Genomic DNA, 25,483 nt, shown 5'->3' on the forward strand with positions numbered 1-25,483 from the left:
CAATGTCATCTTAGCTATTTATTTTGATTCAGACAATTATGTTTTATTCAGACTATTATTAGTAGTACTCTGGACGCTCATGTATTCGTGACACCGAATTTTGGGATAGTAATTGGATTACGTTATTTATTTGTTGATCACCCTGTTTCAGACTATTCAGATTCATTGTTATCATTTGATTTGAATTCTTAAAAATGTTCAATAATTATAGCTAACGTTGGCTTGCCTAGCAAGAAATATGTTAGGCGCCATCACGGTCCCGTGGGTGGGAATTGTAGGTCGTGACACCAACCCAAAAAACTAGCTTAATAGTTGAGAATTGCTTAACAATAACAATAACAACAACTACTTAGTGCATTCCCACATCGTGGGATCTGGTAAAGGTAAAGTGTATGCAAACCTTATACCTATCTTGTAGAGGTAGATAAATTGCTTCCGAAAGACCGTTGGCTCAAGAAAAATAACTTACATAATTGAAAATTGCTCAAGATCAAATAAAGAGATCAAGTCACCCTTAACTAAGGGATGTGGGAACTCAACACCTCCACATGCCCAGGCTTGGCGTGGACAATATAAGATGGGTTCCAATATCTGGTAAACAATAAATTGGAGTGTGCTTGTCTATGATATATATATATATATATATATAAAGGGACCTTATGTCCATCTCAACCCGACCCAAAAATTAGCTCAAAAAATGAATCTTGCCAAGATCATAAAAGAGACCAATTAGTTACCTTAACCCATCGATGCGGGAAGTCAATATCTACTTAGAGATGTAAATCAGATTAATAGGGCCTTGCAACTTGTTTTCCTTCCTTCAACTTCATTTTGTTGTGGAGGCTATGATGGATTATTCCATCTTTCATAAAAGAAGGTAATAACTTAACAAACTAAAAGCAATGTTGTATACGGTAGAAATAGATTCCGGCCTTAGCACGTCCGATCGAGTTCGAACGATAATTTATCTAAGTAAGATCTCGAAGGTGGAACAAACTAACCTCGAACCGGGAGAGGCCGATCCGTGTCGAGTTCGATATCATTATCGAGCTCGAATCAAAATCGAACCATGCTGCAAAGTAGATCTATCATGCTGATAATCTAGAGACCAACCAACATTGACTTCGAATCAATTCGAGGATTCGAGCCAGGATCGGGCTCGAACCAAGATCACGAGTTCGAGTCGAAATCAAGCTCAAACAAAAATCGAGGGTTCCAAGCAAGATCGAGCTCGCAGACAAAAGCCGTTGCAATCCCACTAGAGAGAATCTTGGCAGAAACTATGGAAAAGCTGACTTATCATGGGTCTCCCGCTGAATTTTTATTTTATTATGCTTAGAGACAAATCCCTCCACTATAAAAGGACTTGGTTACTATTTCTGTAAAATAAGTTTTTCTTAGGCTTACATTGTAATAAAAGTACTATATTCTTCTACATTAAAGAATCGTTCTTTCAGATTTCTTACACTGATTCTATTTGTTGAATCCTAATATTCACTGTTCCTGACAACCTTATCTATTTCTCACTCTCTGCAATCTATATTTACATTTCTATTGATCCTTATATTTTGTGTTAAGTTACGCCACATATCCACGAAACTGCGTATAAATTCAACTCTATCCATTTTTCGGGTAAATAGTTTGGCACCCACCGTGGGGCCAAGAATAACACTGGTTATTTGATACAAATCTTAAAAAAAACACGCCATTGTGCTTTGTACTTATTTCCAAAAACATCCTGAATTTCGGATCAGCTACGAATAACCACCAATCAAATGGCATCACCGATCGATTACGAAGCCGGCCTTCAAGATGAAACCAACAACTTGGCACCCGGGGTCGGAAGGCCAATTAACGATGGCACCGAGGCTCAAATCGAAGTACCCAAAATTCGAGCCGAAATACCATTGGATGTCAATTCACAAATAGCTTTGGAGGCGAATCAGCGCTCTGAACCGGAAAGAAGCATTCACGGCGGTACTCGATCCGTAGCCCGAGACACCCAAAATGCGGGAGAAGTCGGGGCCAGCTTACGTATGATCTTCGAGATGCTACAAGCCCAACAAGTAGCGATAGCTCAGCTACAGAGCCAAACTCGCGCACAAAGCAGGCCAGATTCTAACCCACCTCGAGAAGTCACCCCCTGAACAGAGCATGCCATAGTGAAATCTAACGAGCAAGAATCGGGGACTACTCCCGGAATTATGAAATTGCTCGAGGAACTCACAAAATGAGTCGAAGCCAACGACAAGAGGGTGGAAACGTACATGCCAGTGTCGATCAAATCCCGGGGGCTCCACCAATGATAAAGGGGCTTGATTCCGAAAAAATTCATACAAAAGCCTTTTCCGTCGAGTGCGGCACCGAAGCCAATCCCAAAAAAATTCCGTGTGCCCGAAATTTCCAAATATAATGGTACGACCGATCCTAACGAACATGTCACCTCTTACACATGTGCCATAAAAGGCAACGATGAGATCGAATCCGTGTTGTTGAAAAAGTTCGTGGAGACCCTCTCGAAGGGAGCGATTATCTGGTACCACAATTTACCTCCGAATTCGATCGATTCTTTTGCCATATTAGCAGATTCGTTCGTAAAGGCACATGCTGGTGCCATAAAGGTTGCAACAAGGAAATCAAACCTCTTCAAAGTAAAGCAAAGGGAGGATGAAATGGTGAGGGAATTCGTATCCCAATTTCAAATGGAACGCATGGAATTACCCCCGGTCACAGACGATTGGGCCGTACAAGCTTTCACCAAAGGGTTGAACGAGCTAAGTTCGACAGCATCACATCGACTGAAACAAAATTTGATCGAGTATCCGGCGATAACTTGGGAAGATGTACACAACCGATACTAATCAAAAATTAGGGTCGAGGATGATCAGTTGAGAGCTCCGTACGGAACCGTTCAGCAGAACAGGACAGTTACTAAAAACCAAAAGGAGATCGACAGAGAACAAAGGTCGAACAGAGATCGATATCGACCGTACGTCGCAGATCAGGTGAACAACGGTTCATCACGCAATGCAGTTAGGAATAATCGAAGGATTGATCGAGGGCAAAATTCTCGGGGGGTTATGAGTAAGAGCGGCTTCGATAAATATGCCGATCCTATAGAAGCACCTCGATTGTCAGAATATAACTTCAGCGTTGGTGCATCCGCTCTCGTGTCAGCCATCGGACGCATCAAAGACACTATATGGCCTCGACCCATGCAAACCGATCCTGCCCGAAGAAATCCCAATCAAACATGCAAATATCATGGTACCCATGGCCACAGAACGGAAGATTGCAAGCAACTAAGAGAGGAAATAACTCGCTTATTTAACGAAGGGCACCTTCGGGAATTTCTGAGTGATAGGGCGAAGAACCATTTTAAAAGCAGGGATTTCAGCAGGCAAAACAAGAAAGAAGAACAGTAGTACGTCATCCACATGATCATCGGCGGCATCGATATCCCCCAGGGACCAGTACTTAAACGCACTAAAACATCGATAGTGAAGATACCGAAGTTGGTCCCAACAACGCTGAGTGAGATTGCTCGGATCTACCTATCAGTGAAGACTTGATGTATAGCTACACGGCGTGTGCAACCCTAAAGTTCCCTTCTATGTCATCTTAGCTATTTATTTTGATTCAGACAATTATGTTTTATCCAGACTATTATTTGTAGTACTCTGGACGCTCATGTATTCGTGACACCAGATTTTGGGATAGTATTTGGATTACGTCATTTATTTGTTTATCACCCTGTTTCAGACTATTCAGTTTCATTGTTATCATTTGATTTGAATTCTTAAAAATGTTCAATAATTATAGCTAACGTTGTCTTGCCTAACAAGAAAAATGTTAGGCGCCATCACGGTCCCGAGGGTAGGAATTCCAGGTCGTGACACCAACCCAAAAAACTATCTTAATAGTTGAGAATTGCTTAACAATAACAATAACAACAACTACTCAGTGTATTCCCACATTGCGGGATCTGGGAAAGATAAAGTGTATGCAAACCTTATACCTATTTTGTATAGGTAGATAAATTGCTTCCGAAAGACCGTTGGCTCAAGAAAAATAACTTACATAATTGAAAATTTCTCAAGATCAAATAAAGAGATCGAAGTCACCCTTAACTAAGGGATGTGGGAACTCAACACCTCCACATGCCCAGGCTTGGCGTGGACAATATAAGATGGGTTCCAACATCTGGTAAACAATAAATTGGAGTGTGCTTGTCTATGATATATATATATATAAAGAGACCTTATGTCCAACACAATCCGACCCAAAAATTAGCTCAAAAAATGAATCTTGCCAAGATCATAAAAGAGACCAATTAGTTACCTTAACCCATCGATGCGGGAAGTCAATATCTACTTAGAGATGTAAATGAGATTAATAGGGCCTTGCAGCTTGTTTTCCTTCCCGCAATTTCATTTTGTTGTGGAGGCTATGATGGATTATTCCATCTTTCATAAAAGAAGGTAATAACTTAACAACTAAAAGCAATGTCAAAAACATTATCAAACCTTTAGGTCTAGGAAAAGATGCGAAACATGAGTTTGAACTAACAAGGCAATGAAGGCATTTTTAGTGGAGAAAAAGCATGCTTTGCAGCATAGGAGAAGATGAGTCCAGACGTATCTACTAAAACCATCTTCAATTGTTAGGAAGTACTATATACTTTCTTTTTATGTTTGAGTGTGATAAAATTTCCAAACATCACCATAAACAAGTTAAAAAGGTGCAGAAATGACAGCTTTGTTATCTTGCCAAATGACAGATATTACATATTAATTTCACATTTTCAAAGTCGTCAAGCTGTTACTTTTGGAATATGATAATAAGGTGGTTGTTGACATGAATAATCAAAAGAGCCTCAATGCTTTGTATTCTGATCATAGATCTCATCCACAATCTCAAGCTGTGAATGTTTTTTGATCAAATTTTGATCTCTCGTGTTCATCGAGAAGCAAACTTTTCAAAAGGTTTTCTGTTTCACTTTGTTTACTCTTACGGTCCTGATGTTCATTTTCTTGTTGAACCTCCGAATAGCTTAGTTCCTAGTTGCTTCATGATTCTATCTATATATATGTGCATCTTTTATAAACGTTAGTCTTTTTGTTTTTTGTGGGTTCATACCCATTTTTTCTTACCAAAAAGAAAAATATAAAGTTGTTTACCAGAGATCTTGCTAGATAAAAGAGAATATATTTGGGTGGTAATTTCAAGTATAACAAACTGAAGAATTAAGACTTTTTGTGAAAGACTGTTCAAGCGGAAAAATCGGATAACGTTAGATTTGTGGATGGTTCTAAGAATATGCGATACAATTTGATATAAATCGCGTAGAGAAATGGAAATATGAGTATTGTTGACTGTAAGAACGAAAATAATAAGCAAAAAGAATGAATAAGTAAAACAAGCACAAGGGGATAACTATCAATATAAGAAGTGATCTTTTTCTCTCCCCCCTTCTAGCTTACAAAGATTCTCCCTTTTATAGAAGAGGGTCATTACCAAAATACAATAAAGTAAAACATGTAGTGGAAGACCCATGATGACTTGTTTGTTCCTTGATTCCCGCCAAGATTCTCTCTCTTGGTGTGGTTGCAACGGCTCTTGTCTGTGAGCTCGATATTAGCTCGAACTCGTTACCGGGTCGGGCCCTTCGGTCTTGGATCGAGTTCGACCTTCGAGATGGGCGTCGCGCATTTTCTACCTCGAAGCAGTGCCTAGCGGATCGATTCGGTCACGGGCTCGATAGGATTATCGAGCCGCCTCCTCGAGCGACCTTCGGGCTCGATGTTCGTTAGTACCGACTTCAAAGCTCACTCCCAAAATCTCATTCCGACTTCTTAACACTCGAACTCGATCGAACGTAGGAAGGCCGAAATCTATTTCGACCGTATACGCTTTCATTTTATGTGTATTGAGTTTTTTACAAGTTTGAGTATAAAGACATGAGAAAGAGCCTAAAAGAATATTCTTCTGCAACTAACTATACACAATTGTCCTATACATGAGTGACTGTATAAAAACTAATTCTAAATTCTATCAAGAAAAATGTTGGAAGGTAAATCATATCTGCTAATACGTGTATTCTTTCTAGAAGAATCCAAAGCCTTCAGATTTTTATACTTAAATGTATTGGACTCCATTTTATTCCTTTTGGGTTGTACTTGTCTGAAGTTGGGCTATATCTGTTTGTTCTTGGGCCGTATACAAACTTCCTTATTTAGAGGCCCAACATCCTTCATCTTTTCAGACAATGAACTCCTAAAATTAACATTATCCAAAGGAAGGGATTGCATGTATTGAGATAAATAACGAAGAATGCAAAGGGCTGCATGGTAATGACCATCACAAGGGATTGCATGTATTGACTAAGAGTCTGAACAACATAGGAGAGGTCATGCCGAGTATTCGTCAAAAAATTTAGCTTGCCGACGAGCTTTCTGTATATGGTTGGATAAGGCAATGGTGAACCAAAATCAGAGGAAAATTTGACAGTAGGATTCAAAGGAGTGCAGACAGGCTTTGAGTCGATACAATCAAATTCAGATAAAAGCTCGAGGGCAAAATAGTCACAAGTTCTCTAGTAGCTTTGAAAAAAGGGAATAGTCATTCAACGAGGGACTGAAACCTCTGGTTTTCAAAGCAGAAGAGAGTCTCGCATACCACTAACGAGAAGCTTGTTTAAGCCCATATAACGATTTACGAAGTCGACAAACATAAGAAGGGGAAGGTGCAGTCATCCCAGGAGGAAAGCGCATGCATACCTCTTCATCAAGATCACCATGAAGAAAGGCACTATTGACATCAAGTTGATACACGGTCCAATCTTTCTTGATTGAAGTACTCAAAATACACCGGATTGTGGTCATCTTCACCATATATGAGAATGTTTTATTGTAATTTATCCCCTCTCGTTGTGTATCTCCCCGAATAACTAACCTTGCTTTTAGTCTTTCAAGTGATCTATCTAACCTTAACTTGACCTTATATACCCATTTGCAATGCAGAGCCTTTTTGCCTTCGGGAAGAACTACAACATTCCAAGTACGGTTGGAAGCCAATGCTTCAAATTCATTATCCATAGCAGACTGCCAACCTAGATGCAATGTTGCTTGCTGGTTAGATCAAGGTTCATGTATTTGGAAAATGAAATTGATAATTTGTTGGTTTTGCATAGTCAAAGTAGAAAAAGCAAAAGAATGAAAAGGAAGAAAAGGTGGGTTAGGTGAAAAAACAGAATATGCATTATGACAAATGTAGTTTGATAAATACTTGGGAGGATTGTGGTCCCTTTGAGATCTGCGCAGGTCTTGAGCTGGTGCTTGAGGCAACATTTCATCAGAAGATAGAAGTGGGAGGGAAATGGGGAAGAGGGATTGCTGAGTATTGAAGAAGAACTGCTAAACTGAGACAGGGGTGAGGGAGTGTTGAGTCTAGAAGTAGTAGTACTGACTGGCATAGGGGAAGAAGGTGAAAGTGGAGTAGAAGTAGGAGTTGAAGTAGAAACAGGGGAAGATAGAGGTTCAAAATGAGGAGGGAGGAATTATCAAAAAATACTTTTGACATGGTAGTATAAGAAGAAAAAGAGAATATTGACTCAGCAAACTTTAGATCTCTGGATATGTGTATCTGATTGGATTGAAGATTCAACACCTTATATCCCTTTTCCCCAAAGGAATATCCCAGAAAAATACTTGAAAAGGCTCTAGGCTCAAGTTTATCTCTTCCCTTAGCTAAGGTAGAAGTAAAACATAAATATCCAAAGGCTCTTAAGTATTGTAATTAGGTTTCTGTACAAGAAGGACTTCATAGGGAGATTTATAGTCTAGAACCCTAGAAGGAAGCCTGTTTATCAAGTATGTAGCCGTCAATAAGCATTCACCCCAATATTTCTTTGGAATACTAGATTGAAAAAGCAATGCTCTACAAGTTTCCAATAAATATCTACTTTTTCTCTAAACCACTTCATTTTGTTGTAGAGTGGCAACATAAGTAGTTTGGTGAACTATACCTTGAGAAGCAAAATAATCAAAGGCAACTTTCCCTGTCCCTAACTCATATGCATTGTCTGAACGAATAACTTTAGCCTTTGCTGAAAATTGTCTTTCAACAACAAAAAGAAAAGACTTTAAAACAAGGAATGCATTGGACTTAGTGGATAAAAGGTAAGTCCAGGTGCTCCTATGGTGAGAAAGTATCTTTTTCCTCTATATGTTGGTATTTTATAGGGTCCCCATGTATCAATGTGGATTAAGTCAAAGCATTGTTTGGTAGTGATTGTACTGATAGGAAATGCAGGCTTAGATTGCCTTGTCATGGGGAAGATAATACAAGGTAGATTAGTTTTAGTTGCAGAAAAAGGTATATCAGTAATGTACTTCATTGAATTGTAAGGCAAATGCCATAATCTATGATGCCAAAGTTGCTCTTGAGTAGAAAGAGTAGAAATAATAACTTTTTTATTGGTAATAGCATTGCATTTGCTTTGATAAACAGAACTAGACAGACTCAAATTTGGAGACTTGACAATATCAGACTCAGACTGAAAAATAAAAGACTCTGGACTACACGACTTGGACCCTGGACTAGACACTAAATCAGCTTGATCAAGAGCTTGACTTTTCAGGTTTGAAAAAGAAGAGGTACTCAGTGGTGAAATATATTCCTTTAGCATATACAACCCTGCCTTTGCTTCACCAAAAATTTGAACCTTCTTCATTGAAGGGGCCTTAAAGAAACAACCGAACTTACAAAAAATCAGAATACAATTATCTTGATAACATAATTGATGCACTGATAAGAGATTATGATGAAATGTAAGAACAAATAGGACATTATGGAGTACAAAATCAGGTGTAAGAAATATGCTACCAGCATAAGTCACTTTGACTTTATAAGAATTAGGCAAATTAACCAATCTAGGTACTGAAAAGTCTTTAATGTTATGCAGGAGAGACTTATCAAAAGTTATGTGTTGAGTAGCACCGGAATCAATGATCCGGGGTGTGAATAAATGAGATGAAAAGGAACCAATGTAGACATGCACATTAGTTTGATTACTATCCAAATTAGCACTTGCCACAACATCAGATGATGAAGCAGATGGGGCTCCAACCTACATTGATTGAAACATATTAATCAACTGTTCACATTGATCTTTAGTGAATCCCTGGCTGCTTCCACCAACTCCTTCACTTGATCCTTCTTCTGCAAGTGCAACATGAGCCTGTTGGCTTCCATAGGGTGCTTTCCTCTGTTTAGTTCCATTAAACTTAAAGTGTGCTGGATAACCAACTAACTTATAACATTTTTCCTTCTCATGACATGTTTTATTGCAATACTTGTAGAAGAGCTCAGATTTCTTAGCATCAAACGCAGTGGGGTGAGATATAACCTTGACTTCCCTAGTATTTCTTTAAGGTTTCCACCTTTGTCCAGATATCATAAAAGCAGAAGAGTCTACTAAAAAAGAAGAACCATATTGTACCTCTCTCTAAGACTCATCAGTCTCATGCAAAATAATAGAGTAAGATTGTGCAATATTGTTAAACCCCATATTTTCAAACGTGGAAGTACGCCATAAGTGAATTGATATAAGCTCGGAAATGAGATGTCACATCTCGCATTTTCGTACGTTAAAGTTTCGTCGTAAACTAATCGACGTAAGTTCAGGAATGAGATTATTTGGAGATTATGAGTATTATGATACTTCAAACAAGTGATGAGTAAATTCGTGAAGGTGAGAGGGTAAGAAAATCGAAGAAAATAAATATTCGTCGAAGTTTGACATTTTGAGATAAAATACGGTCCAAGCTACAATACCCCGTATTTATGTACTAGTGTCATACAAGGTACCACATGACCATAATAGAAAGGTGTACAAAGTGTGTTAAAAGTGAGTAGTATTTTAAGTAATTTGAGATAATTCCTAATTATATGGATAATTGGGTAATTATTGGATAATGGAAGATTTACCAAGTTAATTAATAATTGGTTCTTGATTAATTAAAGTCTTTGGACAAAGACTAAGCCAAAAACGTGGCAGCAATTGGAACAAAGATCAAAGACACAAAATCTGACTCTTAAAGTGCATAAGATAGGTGTCACAATTAAAGGATGAGGTGGCCAAGTCATCATATAAAGTAGGGCCCATAACCCATAATTTTAAGATTTTTTCCTACATTATTAAGTGAGTAACATTGGCTTTCTAAGTAACGTTTTGGATTCTCTAACAAGATTTCATAGGAATCCTTTACAAAGTGAGATTCTTATACTTTCTAAGCTAACGAATGATATCTCAAACCAAGGAATTCATATGAAATCTTCAACAAAAAGTAACGGATGAGTGCTCAACAATTTGTATAAAAATGCAGCAGCGTGATATCGCGATTCTAAGAAAGTATGGTACAATCTTTCTCAAGAATATCATATAGATTTTTTCCTAATTCAATCCGTCGTTACGTGTTCGTCGCAAAGACGTGTGTTAGAGAAATTATCAAGAGAATCGGTCCAGGTATGTTAAGGCTATCCCTTCTTTCTTTTGGCATGATCCATACGACACAAACGAAACGAGCAAATGCACAACTTCCATAAATTACTCTATTCGTAGAAACTCTAGAGATGCGTATATTCTTGTTTTCCCATAAGTCTTATTATTCTATCATCTGTTCATGGATCTTAAAAAATATGTAAGTTGATAAAGTCTATTTCAACAACAACAACAACGTACTTATCATGCATTACATTCATTTACATTGACCCATGACCAGATGGCGTTATATACGCGTATATATGTATAATATATGTATATGGTATATGGGAAAAGGTTACGGCGTTATATACGCACCACCACCTGATCAATTGGTATACGTTGATGATTTGCCCACAGTGGCCGAAATGATATGATGGGATGCCCTCAGAGACTTGATGATGTTATGTACGCATATACCTATGTATGGTATAGCATTTATACACGTATGCATGACATGGTAAATATTAATGATTCACAGAGTTATTCAGACATACATGTCGAGTCTTTTACTCCATGTTTCTCTCATGTCTATTGTTGCTTATTTTCATTCCTTACATACTCGGTACATTATTTGTACTGACGTCCCTTTTGCATGGGGACGCTACGTTTCATGCCCGCAGGTCCTGATAGACAGGTCGAGAGTCCTTCAAGTAGGCTATCAGCTCAGCGGAAGGTGTTGGTGCGCTCAATTTGCTCCGGAGTTTCTTGTTTCTGTCAGTATGATTTAGACGTGTATTATTTGGTATGGAGGGGCTCTGTCCCGACCTTTATGACAATTATGTATTCTTAGAGTCTTGTAGACAGATGTCATGTACGCTAAATATTGTATGGCCTTATCGGCCTATGTTCAGTGTACGAGTGATTATTTTGGTCTTATAGGCCCGTATGTCTTATGTATAAGTTGGTATTACATATTGTCTTCTACTTATGTCACGATAGCCTCTCCGGCTCAGTTATCTATGATAGTATGACACGAAAAAATACGTTATATTGGTACTCAGTTGAGTAAGGTACCGGGTGCCCGTCGTGGCCCATCGGTTTGGGTCGTGACAAAAGTGGTATCAGAGCAATTCTGTCCTAGGGAGTCTACAAGCCGTGTCTAGTAGAGTCTTGTTTATGGGTGTGTCGTACACCACACTTATAAGCAGGAGGCTACAGGGCATTTAGGACTGTCACTCTTTCTTCTTACTCTAGATCGTGTGGTAGAGCTCAGTTGTAAGAACTAAATTTCCTAAACTTTATTTTATTCATAATACGACGATGGCTATATCGAGAAAGACGATTGGTAAGGTATTGAATGTGGTTGTGGAAGAGTTGAGTCAGAGGAACTCAATTTTGCATCATGCTTATGATGAATAAATGTAAGGTCTCCAGCAGATCATGTGTGTACTAAGATGTGTAAGCTTCTTGATAAGGATCCATAAGGCAAGAATATCTATCCACTCTTATGGTAAAAAGGAATAAAAGAATCGGAAGGTAGACACAAGTTTCAGCATGCAAAAGAAGCAAGGTGAAGAAGGATACGAGGTACCCAGTTAATGAAGGTTAACAGTATTTACAATTCAAGCAGAGAAATATAAGCATTCTGAGTTACTTTCAATAGTAATGGAGATATATACAATATATTACACCCATTCCAGTTAAGCCCTATAGGGGCTGACATGTATAGTTTAAGAGAAGGTCGGATATCAGGATCCGGCTGGGGGTTAGAGCAACCCAAATGATGGATGGATTGTGTTGCGTTAGTTGACATTTCCGAAGGATATTGCAAATGTGCTTATAGATCTCCTTGTGAGACACCCAAATGGTGTAATCTAAAATAGTACAGCTAGATATGAGTACTACAAAGATAGGTACTGGAATCCTGAAAGGGATAATTATTATCTTAGTGTGACTCCCGTCCCTAGTGGAGAAAAAATGTTAGGCAACCCAAAGAGCCAGTAGATAGAGCAAGGGGAGCTAAAAGCAAAAGAATGTCTTGTTCGAGTTTTCAGAATAAAGTGATAGACATAAATGCTAGCGGGGAATAAGAAGAAAGTTAATGAAGTATTATGAGTAAGATGTGCTACATGTATGACAACGGTAGATCAAAAAGATGACAGTATTACAGAATCTATAGTCAAGTGAAGGAAAGGACGAGAGGTGACATGCCTTGAGACAACAAAAGAGTATAGGCCATAAAGTCATATCCTCATTTTGAGAAATAAGTTCGTGACTCCAACATGATTACCAAAAGGAAAAATTAGACCCCAAAGTAATAAGAAATCAGCATGGACTGATGAACAAGATAAACTAAACATGAACTAGGGACTGAGTAATAGTCGGCATCATGAGAATTTCAGAGATTGCGTCCCTACGATAATAGAATGGACGACAGAACAATACCCTTTAAAGGTCATTCAGGAAGACGCTTCCCTAAAGCAAGCAAGGTGAGTGAAGTTAATATTAAGGGATTGTATGTGCTAGTTACACTAAGTGTCACCCTCGCGAGTGAGGAATTTCGTTATCCTTGGTACAGAAGGATTACCGCGAGGCGAGTAAGGATCATCGATGATGTGAAAAGATGCCAAAGATAAAAAGGTAAAACATCTATACGTAGATCATCGTAGCACTAAATCTTAGTGCTCCCCTAAAGGGGGAATATGGTGTGATGTGGCATTAAGTCAGAATTAAGTGGTTCTAGTAATTATGGAATAGTAAAGAAAGAATGCGAAAAAAACAAAAATGGTAAAAAAGGGATGAGATTGCACTTATTCCAAGCCTACAGATATACTACGATTCGAGAACATTATGCAAACACGATGTCAAGGAAAGGAAGTAAAGGTCCCTACCCGAGATGTTATTGATAGATAAGGAGCCAGTGCGAGACGTAAATTAAGACAAAGGAAATAACCCAAGAAAAATTACGCGAAATGTTAATATGAGAATGGGCCAACGAGTAGTTAGTAATTGATTCGGGAAGAGCCTAGTTATGGCTAAACAGGAGGTTGAAGACGAGACAGTAGATTGTGCAAGATCAACATAGTAAAACCCAATATAGTAAATTCAGCCTCGCAGTAATGTCATTGTAATACTTGAGAAATATTCAGATAAGAGTTGGGGTAGTTAAAGGTATCGTATGAATGCTATGGAAATAAAAGATAGTCTCACTTGGAAGACAGTCAATACTTCAGTTCAGGAGCAACCCTATAAGCACAAGGTCTTGGAAATAAGTAACTACGGATAATTATAGGAGAGGAAGAACATCAAAAATTCCGTCAAGGATACGATGTGATAAGCTTGTAACTTTACAAGAGCCAAAAGGTCTCCCTAAATACTATAACGAAAGACTAGATGAGGAAATAAGGAAGAAGGCTTCAACCTAAGCACAGTGACCAAAAGAGGAAATAGTCTTATAACAACAGTCTCACAATAACATTGTATGCACTCCATAAGGAATTGGCACCTAGCGTGGCTAATGATCGGGAAATGAAACCAAAAGTAATATTCGAGACCATATGAATTGCACAAAATTCTGACAAGTATGGGAACTAAGATAAGCTAAGTATGCACGTAACAAGGGGCAGAAAGACTAGAAAAAGTAATAGCTCATGTTTAAAGAGAGCTGAGAAGGAACGAAAGAAATTATTCGATAAATGATCCAGAGTTAGTTACGTTATGAACGCACTTAAGAGTTCAAAGTATTATTCATGCAGCATATATGTTGACAATCATACAGCCGTAGAAGATTCCGATATAAGTTAAAAGAAAGAATTGAGCCCAAGTCATAGACAAAGCATTGAATTGTTAGACGATTGTATCATGGATATTCCATAGCATCCATAAAGGGCTAAAGTAATAACTAATACCAAGAGCCATAGATTAGAAGATAGTTTAAGCCTACATAAAGGCTGATCAGAAGGAAGAGAAAACTAAAGAGTAACATCAACGAAGTAAATCAGGAATCTGATTATTGGACCCAAAAAATTATAGAAATCATGATTGAGAACATAGCAGAATCACTCTTAATATCAGAGGTGCAAGAGAGATAGTACAACAATCATATTCTCTAATGGCTCTACAAGAAAGCCAGTTAGAAGAGTACCAGCCTCATAAAAAGTCAGTATGGAGCTACCACAAGATTGTGTATGCACCAGAGGTGCAAGTATTATAAGAGAGCTTCAAGTTGTGGATGTGAATTATACCTATGTGGAAGGGGGGTTATAAAAGAGATATAAGATATGATGTGCGACTTTAAGATAAGTAAGGTAAAGGTGGACAACGTACGAGATACTCAAATGCAGAAGGTTGTGAATAGTCCTTACTTCGGATAGAAGGCTAGAAGTACGAGGATTCAATATCCAGGAATGATAGTGGCGTCGTCAGTAGCATGTCTTCCAACCTATGGTTTCTAAGTATTGAGAGGTCTAATTAAGAAAGTAAAGAAGAGTTAGAGACGATATGATGTCTTGCTTGATGTTCCAGGATGACATAAGGAAACCTATGATGCGAGCAAGTTGAAGGAAGATTGCGAGTAGTATAAATAGATATGTGTAGGTCGCAAGCTAAAGTATGGTAAAACGACAAGGTTTTAGGAAGACAGGAGTAAGGATAAGAAAGGGCGAGGGAGAAGGTGACGAGAATGGATAAGTCCTCAGGATTAAGCCCATGAAAACAAGAGAGCTGATAATTTCTCTAAGTTATAGAAAGCTCAGTATAGCCTAAATGAACTCAAAGGAGTCAAGACTAATAGCATATAGAAGAGATGGAATACTGCCCTGGTAGTAGAATGAGGGTGTAATTGTGATAGATAAAGGATGACGTTTGAGCCTTCGATTGAGTAATGATCTGATTTCATAAATTGTACATGATTAAAATACCCACATAAGGTGAATCACATCAGGATGCTATGAAATACGGTTATGAAAGCATGGTATCTCCCCAGGTGGATCAGTCTAATCATTTCAAATGTTTCCCGATGAGACGTGAGCCCTAGCGGCAGTATTACATAGAAGGTCAAGTTACCAGTGGTAGATTATAGATCAATATTAAGGTGAATCAACAGTGGATGGATAAAAGTTATGAAGTATGAGATGAGATTAGGCCGTCATTCTTAAGATGAACAGTAGTGAAGAAGCATTAAAGGACTTAGATTTATGCATATGAGATAAGCAACGAAAGTAACCTGGAGTTTGGTAGCAGACCTCAGTAACGATAAATCGAAGTAAGAGTTTAGGTATAGTATGACCTACCTAGATGCAGTAAAGTCATACGGATGGATAAACGGAGCTATGAAATAAGGTATAACAATATTCGTAAGTTCAACAAAGTACCGAGCAAAGAACTTCAGTATACCTATTGGCGCCCAGAGGGATAACTTGTCATAATTCTGTATATGTTTACAAAGTGAGGCCTAGAGATTGGCTAAAAGCCGGAGGGAAAAGGAGAGAAGAGTCGCATAGGCGCACTTACAAGGTCAGAGTCGTACAAGCTACATGATAGAAGGTAGCAATAGTCCGACCACAAGTCGTGGTATTAGAAAGAGTTCTAAAGGGGGAATGCCCTAGCCTTTGGGATTATTCACAGAACTGTTGCTTAGATGGCAAGGAGAGTACTAAAGTATTCAGAAGACATAAGTTATGAAAATGATAAGTGCATTAGTCGACATTCGAGGACGAATGTTCCAAAGGAGGGAATGATGTTACACCCTATGTTTTCATACATGGAAGTACGCCATAAGTAAATTAATATAAGCTCGTAAATGAGATGTCACATCCCGTATTTTTGTATGTTAAAGTTTTGACGTAAGCTAATTGACGTAAGTTCGGGAATGAGATTATTTGGAGATTATGAGTATTATGATACTTCAAACAAGTGATGAGTAAATTCGTGAAGGTGAGAGGGTAAGAAAATCTAAGAAAATAAATTTTCGTCGAAGTTTGACATTTTGAGATAAAATACGGTCCAAGCTACAATACTTCGTATTTATGGACTAGTGTCATACAAGGTACCACATGACCATAATAGAAAGGTGTGCAAAGTGTGTTAAAAGTGAGTAGTATTTTAAGTAATTTGAGATAATTCCTAATTATATGGATAATTGGGTAATTATTGGATAATGGAGGAATTAACAAGTTAATTAATAATTAGTGAATGATTAATTAAAGTCTTTGGACAAAGACTAAGCCAAAAACGTGGCAGCAATTGAAACAAAGATCAAAGACACAAAATGTGACTCTTAAAGTGCATAAGATAGGTGTCACAATTAAAGGATGAGGTGGCCAAGTCATCATATGAAGTGGGGCCCACAACCCATAATCTTAAGAGCTTTTCCTATATTATTAAGTGAGTAACATTGGCTTGCTAAGTAACATTTTGGATTCTCAAACAAGATTTCATAGGAATCCTTTACAAAGTGAGATTCTTATACTTTCTAAGCTAATGAATGATATCTCAAACCAAGGAATTCATATGAAATCTTCATCAAAAAGTAACGTATGAGTGCTCAACAATTCGTATGAAAATGCAGCAGCGTGATATCGCGATTCTAAGAAAGTACGGTACAATCTTTCTCAAGAATATCAAATGGATTTTTTCCTAATTCGATCAGCCGTTACATATTCGTCACAAAGACGTGTGTTAGAGGAATTGTCAAGAGAATCAGTCCAGGTAAAGGCTATCCCTTCTTTCTTTTGGCATGATCCATACGACACAAACGAAACGAGCAAATGCACAACTTTCATAAATTACTCTATTCGTAGAAACGCTAGAGATGCGTATATTCTTGTTTTTCCATAAGTCTTATTATTTTATCGTCTGTTCATGGGTCTTAGAAAATATGTAAGTTGATAAAGTCTATTTCAACAACAACAACAACAACAACAACAACCAGTAAAATTCCACTAATGGGGTCTGGGGAGAGTAGTGTATACGCAGACCTTAAAGCTACCCCAAAGGAGTAGAGAGGTTATTTCCGAAAGACCCTCGGCTCAAGAAAATAAAAAGATAAAAGGACAAAAGGAGACAATATCATGATAAAGTCTATTTCATGATATTAATTAGAGGCATAATGGTCTTATGACACTCCAAAAGATTTTATTGACGTACTTATCATGCATTGCATTCATTTACATTGACCTATGACCAGATGGCATTATATACGCGTATATATGTATAATATATGTATATAGGATATGGAAAAAGGTTACGACATTATATACGCACCACCACCTGATCAGTTGGTATACGTTGATGATTTGCCCACAATGGCCGAAATGATATGATGGAATTCCCTCATAGGCTTAATGATGTTATGTACGCATATACCTATGCATGGTATGACATTTATACACATATGCATGACATGTTAAATATTAATGATTCACAAGGTTATTCAGACATACATGTCGAGTCTTTTACTTCATATTTCTCTAATGTCTATTGTTACTGATTTTCATTCCTTACATACTCGGTACATTATTTGTACTGACGTCCCTCTTGCCTGGGGATGCTGCGATTCATGCCCGCAGGTCTTGATAGACAGGTCAAGAGTCCTCCAAGTAGGCTATCTGCTCAGCGGAAGGTGTTAGTGCGCTCTATTTGCTCCGGAGTTACTTGTTTGGTCAGTATGATTTAGACGTGTATTGTTTGGTATGGCGGGGCTCTATCTCGACCTTTATGATAATTATGTATTCTTAGAGGCTTGTAGACAGATGTCATGTACGCGAAAGATTGTATGGCCTTGTCGGCCTATGTTCAGTGTATGAGTGATTATTTTGGTCTTATAGGCCTGTATGTCTTATGTATAAGTTGGTATTACATGTTATATTCTACTTATGTCACGATAGCCTCTTCGGATCAGTTATCTATGATAGTATGATACGAAAAGATACGTTATGTTGGTACTCGGTTGAGTAAGGTACCGAGTCCTCGTCGCGGCCCATCGGTTTGGGTCGTGACAAGTATATGGTAAGCGTTTCATCATCAAGATATTACCTCTGACTCCATTATAGGCTTCATTTAATCCCATTGAAAACTGAATAAGTTTTTGGTCTTCATTACAATTGTGAGCTTTTGCACCATATTTGCAGTCACAATTGCAAATCATAAAGGTGTTAAGAATCTTCATTTGATCCCAAATTCGTTTAAGCTTGTTGAAATAACTAGCAACCTCAGTAGTTTCTTGATTGATAGTGTTTAATTCTCTTTGCAGTTGAAATAACTTGGTTCCATCAGCTTGACCATATCTTTGATTCAACTTAGTCCATAGTTCTTCTGCAGTCTGTGAGTAAATAACACTCTCAGCTATGTCTTTGCTGAGTGTAACGACCCGACCGATCGTTTTGAGAATTAGCATCCCATTCGGTGGCTTAAGGGTTTCAAAAAACTTTGTATCATGTATTATGACTTGCGTGTATGGTCGAGTTCAGTTTTCGGATGATTCGGGATTGATTTGGAAGGATGATTCTTGCTTTAGGAGCTTAAGCGATACGAGTTGACCGGAGTTTGATAGATGACTCTAGAATGGTGTTTTGATGATTCCAATAATTTTGTATGGTGATTTTGCACTTAGGCGTGTGTTCGTATTTGGACTTGGAGGTCCGTAGGTTGTTTTGATGCATTTTGGATATAATTGGAAAGTTGAAGGTTTGGAAGGTTGAGAGGTTTGATCGGGAGTTGACTTTATTGATATCGGGTTTGGATTTTTATTCCGGGAGATGGTATAGCTCTGTTGTGTCATTTGAAACTTGCATGCAAAATTTGACGTCATTCCGGGTGGATTTGATATGATTCGGCGCGAGTTGTAGAAGTTGAAAGTTCATAAGTTTATTAAGTTTGATTTGAGGTGCGATTCGTAGTTTTGATGTTGTTTGATGTGATTTAAGGTCCGCGTTATATTTTGGGACGTGTTGGTATGTTTCGACAGGGTCCCGGGGGCCTCGGGTGTGTTCCGGATGGGCTACGGGCCATTTCTTTCTATGTTTGGATGGATGGTTTCTGTCACCTAGTGTTCTACATCGCATTCGTGCCTTTTTTACCGTGTTCGTGTAGTGTTATGGTGGTCTCAGGTACTTTGTTCTTTGAGGTCGCAAAGAGGCGATCGCATCCGCGAAAGGTTTCTTGGAGCTCAGGGATTTTATTCATCGCGGACGCGATCGTGGGCACGCGTTCGCGATGCTTTAGCTGTCCGTTGTCCGCGTTTGCACTTGTATGTTCGCATTCACATAATGGAGCTGGGAGCTGGTGGACTTTTACTCACCGCGTTCGCTATTGTCTATACGCGTTCGCGAAGCTTCTGGTCATAGTTCATCGCGTTCGCGAGGTGTGTGCCGCGAACGAAAAGCTTTATTTTTAAAATGCAATATTTTTATTCTTCACGATCACGAGGATTGTTCCGCGATCGTGATGAGTAAATCACTGGGCAGAATATAAAGTACTCTATTTCGAGGGCTTTTGATATTTTATCACTTTTTGGGTTAGAGAGCTCGATTTTGGGCGATTTTGGAAGGGATCTTCATGCTTTGGATTGGGGTAAGTGTTCTACACTCGAATTTGATTATATTTCATAATTCCATCTTTGTTTTTAACATTAAATTAGTGATTTGAATGGGAGAATATGAGAATTTTTAAAAAAACATTTTAAAATATAATATGAGGATTTGAAGTCAGAATTGGATAATTTTTATATGGTTGGACTCGTATCGGAATGGGTGATCGAATTTTGTGAATTTTGTCGTGTTCCGAGGTGCGGGCCCGAGGTTGACTTTTTAGTTTTCTTTAAAGATCGAAGCTTTATTATCCAAAATTATATCCTATGATTTTTGTTTATGATATGAAGTTATTTTTGCTAGATTTTAGCCGTCCGGAGGTTATTTCACACGAGAAGGTCATTTTAGAGTACCAGTTTAGCTTCTTTGAGGTAAGTATCTTGTCTAACTTTGTGTGAGGGAAACTACCCCTTAGGATTTGGGTTGATTGTGCTATTTGTATTATGTGAAAGTCGTATCCACAAGGTGACGAGTGGGCACACGGGCTATAAATGATATTTGACCGGTTTAGGTTATCCAGACTTGTTCCATGCATTTAATTGTCATGACATGATCTATCTCTCATTGTTAATCTACTCTTACATGCTCAATTTGACGTTGTTAGCACTTGTTCTATCTCTTACTTGTTATTTTTCTCTTATATGCTTTAGTTGGAGTTATTGCCTTCCTTATTGTCATGTTACCTTTACTTGTTGAGTATTCCCATTCATGTTGTTATTGTTGAAATTATTGTACACATTGTGGTTTAGCCATGGGCTATATGTTATGAAAATATTGAATTGTTCGTCCCTTCCGTGACCCCGTGCCTATTTGCTACTTGTCTTAACTATTTTACTTGTACCACTTAGTTGTCATGTGCTTTAATTGTTCTGTTGTTTTCGTAATATTTGTTGCATTTCTTTGGTTATTACGTGGTTCCTTTATTGATGTGTACTCATACCCTTTGATTGTAGAAATTCTTGTACATAGAGTTATTGGATTGTTGTTAATTTAAATTGCTTGTGGATCGGGTTGCACGCCGCAACAGATGGAATAAGGAGGAATTATGATATTGATAAATGATAATACGGTAGGATCGGGTTGCACTATGCAACGGGTGGAATAAGGGAGGATTATGTGATATGGTTAAGTGAGGGAGGATTTGATATTGATATGGTGGGATCGGGTTGCGCACCGCAACGGATTTTATATGTTATTCTTGATATTTATATGGTAAAATAAGGGAGGATTGTGTTTGTACGGTGGGATCGGGTTGTGCGCCGCAACAGATTGTGTATATTATATTCATTGTTGTATTGTGTTAGCTTTCAGTATTTATCATATGAGATTCTGAGGACTGATATTTTTGAATTTACTGATTTCGAGGATTGAGTTGTTTTCATTAGTTTACTGCTTTGCCGTCATTTCATGTTTTCCTTTCCTATTATTATTACTTTGGTGAATTAATTTTCAAGATGAATTTTCTACACTAGGTCATTATCTCATACTCTATTGAGTGGTTAGTAACATAACGGTTTTAAGTAGAAGAATTTTTAACATGCTTATCATAGGTGACTCTTAAGTTGGAACTCGTCGTTTCATTCAGTAATTTACTATTCTTAATAGTTGTCATATTTCACTTTAATTGAATTCACAACTTAAACTCCTTACCCTATATGATGTTTTCACTTTACTTTAAAATGGATATTATGTTTTAATTTAACAAATTCTATATTTAATTCATTAGCTTATCCGATGCTTTGTTTTATTTGAAAATGTTATTTTCTTCACCCAAATAATTTATAAAAGAGACTCATTTTCACATTTGATTCCCTACTTTATTCAAGGTTGTCATTATGCCTTATCGTATATAAATAAATCTCTTGAATATTTTAATTAGCATTTGACACAGATTCAATATATATGGTGTGCGTGGGTTTTGCCGTGCGAAAGTTGTGACTTATGATTTGAGATTATGAGGAGTGGTACCTCGGATAATTCTATTGTAAATTGTACATTAGGAACGATTTGATTGATTGAATTGTCACCCGTTTCTTTATGACTCATTATTTCTTATTCCTATTCGTGCTTCTATTATTTTAATTGTTGATTGTAAATTTGTGATCCTTCTGTTGTTGGTCTTACATTGACGTTCTTTCCATTGTTAGCTTTAAGTTATATCCTGCACTGATTTATATGTCTGGTAGGTGTCTTGACCTGGCCTCGTCACTACTCTACCGAGGTTAGGCTTGATACTTATTGGGTACCGCTGTGGTGTACTCAAGCTACGCTTCTGCACATTGTTGTGCAGATCCAGGTACTTATGATTGAGTTGGTTTAAGACTTATGTCTGCGCAACTGGAGACTTCAAGGTTGTAATGACCTGACTTGTCGTTTTGAGTAATTACTCTCTTTTCTACTATTTGAAGTCTTGAATAGCTTCATCTGATGTATTATGACGTGTGTGAATCGTCGATTTTGAGGCCGAGGGCCTGGTTGTGAGGATGATTACGGGATCAGGCTGCACGCCGCAGCAGGCCATATTGGCTTTATATATATATATATATATATATATATATATATATATATATATATATATATATATATATATATATATATATATATATATTATTTATGGGATCGGGCTGCACGCCGTAGCATGAGTCACTGATTTATGCCATGATTGGCTTGTTATAGCGCTTGGGCTGAAGGATCCCCTCCGGAGTCTGTACACACCCCCAGTGAGCGCAAGTACCTACTGAGTGCGAGTGCCAAGCGCGAGTGCCGAGTGACTTGGGAGGATTGAGTGACTATGAGGCATGAGTGACTGTGAGAATTGAGTGACTGTGAGGACTGAGTAGCTGGGAGGACTGAGTGACTGAGAGGATTGAGTGACTGGGAGAACTAAGTGAAATGATACTCTAAGAGTATGCATATGGTTTTATCATTGAGGAGCATCGCATTGACATGCACACCTGACATACATGCATAGAGATGCATTTTCCTCATGCCATTTGAAAAATAAAATTTCCTGTTGTGGAAGAAAGATTTTGGAAAAACAATTATTGTTTCAAACTACTCATATTTCTGGCAACTTCGGTAAAAAACTTGAGTTTTCACTGATACACTTGAAAGGCAGAGCTATTTTCAAAAATCATGATTAAGTTAAGCATATTATTGTTGAATTATTACTTGTGCTGCTTTATATTGTTATGAAATATTGTTGGCTATTGGTGTTGGACTTCGACTTGTGTTCCAGCTCGTCACTACTTTCAACCTAAGGTTAGGTTTGTTACTTATTAAGTACATGGGATCGGTTGTACTGATACTACACTTCTGCACCTTGCGTGCAGATGTTGGCTGTTGATGTGGCTGTGTTCGTTGGGAGCTGGATCTGAAGATGTACCTGTGTTCTGGTTGTAGCTGCCTCTTGTTCATGGTAGCATTAGATTTATAACAATTTGTTCATGTACATTTCGAAAAGATGATGTATTATTTCATACCAGTTTTGTAAATCCTATTCTTAGAAGCTCATGATTTGTACTACCAGTCCTTGAGAAATGTTTGTATAAAAGCGGTGTATTATCATTTCTTATCTTAATAAATTTCATTAAGTTGGACAATGGTTAATTGGCTTACCTGACGGGTTGGGATAGGTGCCATCACGACTAGGTGGATTTTGGGTCGTGACAAGTTGGTATCAGAGCTCTAGGTTCATAGGTTCTACAAGTCATGAGCAATTGTCTAGTTGAGTCTTACGGATCGGTATGATGACGTCCATACTTATCTTCGAGAGGCTACAGGGCATTTAGGATAATTTTCCATCTTTCTTTCCTTATCGTGCGGAATTGATTCAGCTTGAAACAAAACTCTTTGAATTCCTTCCACGCATTCTAGTGCGCATGTGAGCGCTCGGTATCAGTTGTGTATTGCCGACTTGTGATTTCAGGGATAATGTGCGAGATGTGTATTCTGTGTTTTGGTGATAGTCTAGTCTGGAGGACTTGTGGCTAGATTTAGATCGCAACTTAGGCTCGGTAGCTTCAGTTGTGTGAACTTATACATTTGGACTCATATGTCCAGTAGTGTCCCTATGAGTGGAATTTGTGGCTTGATGAGCGATTGAATAGTTATATGATGAGCATGATGTGACTACAGAATATGTCCAGATGGTTTGAATATGACGAGATGAGTTTGTTTGGGATGTGAAAAGGACTATTGGTTCTCAATTTCTGTTTTGATATGACGTACAGTCTCGAGTGTGAATGTTTTGAAAGATCTTTCACGTTATTAAATTTTGGGACAAATTAAATTCTCATGTCTGGTTAATGAGTTTGGACTCAGGAAGATTAAGTGATGGCTTAGTAGTTGTGGCTGTGAAAGGTTATACAGAGATGTCAGTTTGAAGCTAAGCAGGTGGGTTATCACATGCGAGGTAAACTACGGATGTGCGGTCATTATAATGTTGAGCGTAGAGTTTTGTTTTCTACCGGCGGAGTGTATGTGTTGAGATCTGAATTTGAATCTGGGTAAGAAGGTTGACTTGACTGTCAAGAGAATAAATGCGAGCTTAGCGGATAATTGAGGTATTTATGGTTGGTGTTGCATGAGCTTGAGAAGAATTTTTATTGAACTGACTGCAGTATTATGGCAGTAATAGAGTATGGGTATTGTGAGTTATTGAATGTTTTGATTTATGGTTTTGAGCCAAGTGGGGGAGTCTACTATCTACGATTTGATTGCACGATTATGTATTGTATTGGTTTTGGTTTGAGGCATATTTGTGAATCAGATATGACTTGCAGAGGTTGAGATCGAGGATGACTCTAGTAAATGAATTCTTGGATGCGGGTTATATTGTACTTTATGAGTATGTAAAAATCATGGGATTAGTGAGTTATTATTTGCGAAGTATATAATACGCACGGGGTATGAATTTGATCGGTGGAATTAAAGTAGAGTTACTTCTTTGAGTGTTGTTGTGCTAATGGGGCACGTTTCTTTGGCCTGTTTGGGCAGAGCAATTTAGATTTGAGCAAAGTGGGTGACTCTCGAGAAAGTTCTAATGGATTCAAGATTAATACGTAGCAACTGAGAATTTTTGGTGGATTTGTATATGGCTAGAATCTGAGATTTAAATTGGATGGTGTCGAAACTTGTGGAATTTCTTTGTATCATTAAGGATTTTATATTTCGGTATCAGGAAGGTGAAGGAAACGACTTTAGACTAAAATAAGGTAATTTCAGAGTGGGTGTCTTGGTTGTGGTATTTATGGGGGTGCTTAAGAAGAATACAACGGCTTGTGGGCCTTAGGGCTATGTGGTTTTATGTTAGGATGTCTTGTAGTGAGCTTTGGGTAAGGATCATAGTATTGTCACAAGGAGAAGTGTCAACTTAAAGGTAGTTTAGAAGAAACTCGGAGAAATTAGG

At 38.0% G+C, this 25,483-nt stretch overlaps 1 protein-coding gene across 1 annotated transcript; it reads right to left on the reverse strand.

Moving 5' to 3' along the window:
• Nucleotides 1-6,680: 6,680 nt before the first annotated feature.
• LOC138892916 (uncharacterized) lies at nucleotides 6,681-18,881 on the reverse strand. The gene is made up of 7 exons (XM_070176673.1): nucleotides 18,521-18,881; nucleotides 9,203-9,297; nucleotides 8,861-9,130; nucleotides 8,394-8,743; nucleotides 8,027-8,118; nucleotides 7,573-7,748; nucleotides 6,681-7,130 (listed from the first exon to the last, which is right to left on the reverse strand). Exons 1-7 carry the CDS (start codon nucleotides 18,879-18,881, stop codon nucleotides 6,681-6,683), a joined length of 1,794 nt encoding a protein of 597 aa, XP_070032774.1.
• Nucleotides 18,882-25,483: the final 6,602 nt, after the last annotated feature.

This window comes from Nicotiana tomentosiformis, chromosome 5 (genome assembly GCF_000390325.3).
Source record: "Nicotiana tomentosiformis chromosome 5, ASM39032v3, whole genome shotgun sequence".
Classification (NCBI taxonomy): domain Eukaryota; kingdom Viridiplantae; phylum Streptophyta; class Magnoliopsida; order Solanales; family Solanaceae; genus Nicotiana; species Nicotiana tomentosiformis.

What these genes read in the sequence shown, in the direction of transcription:
- LOC138892916 (XM_070176673.1), bottom strand. Translation starts at nt 18,881, where the DNA reads ATGCTAATTCTCAAAACGATCGGTCGGGTCGTTACACTCAGCAAAGAC. An exon ending in TTGCCTTACAATTCAATGAA is followed by an intron (nt 8,119 to 8,393) that starts GTACATTACTGA and finishes TGTTGTTGAAAG; the next exon opens with ACAATTTTCAGCAAAGGCTA. An exon ending in TGATTATTTTGCTTCTCAAG is followed by an intron (nt 7,749 to 8,026) that starts GTATAGTTCACC and finishes CTTCTACCTTAG; the next exon opens with CTAAGGGAAGAGATAAACTT.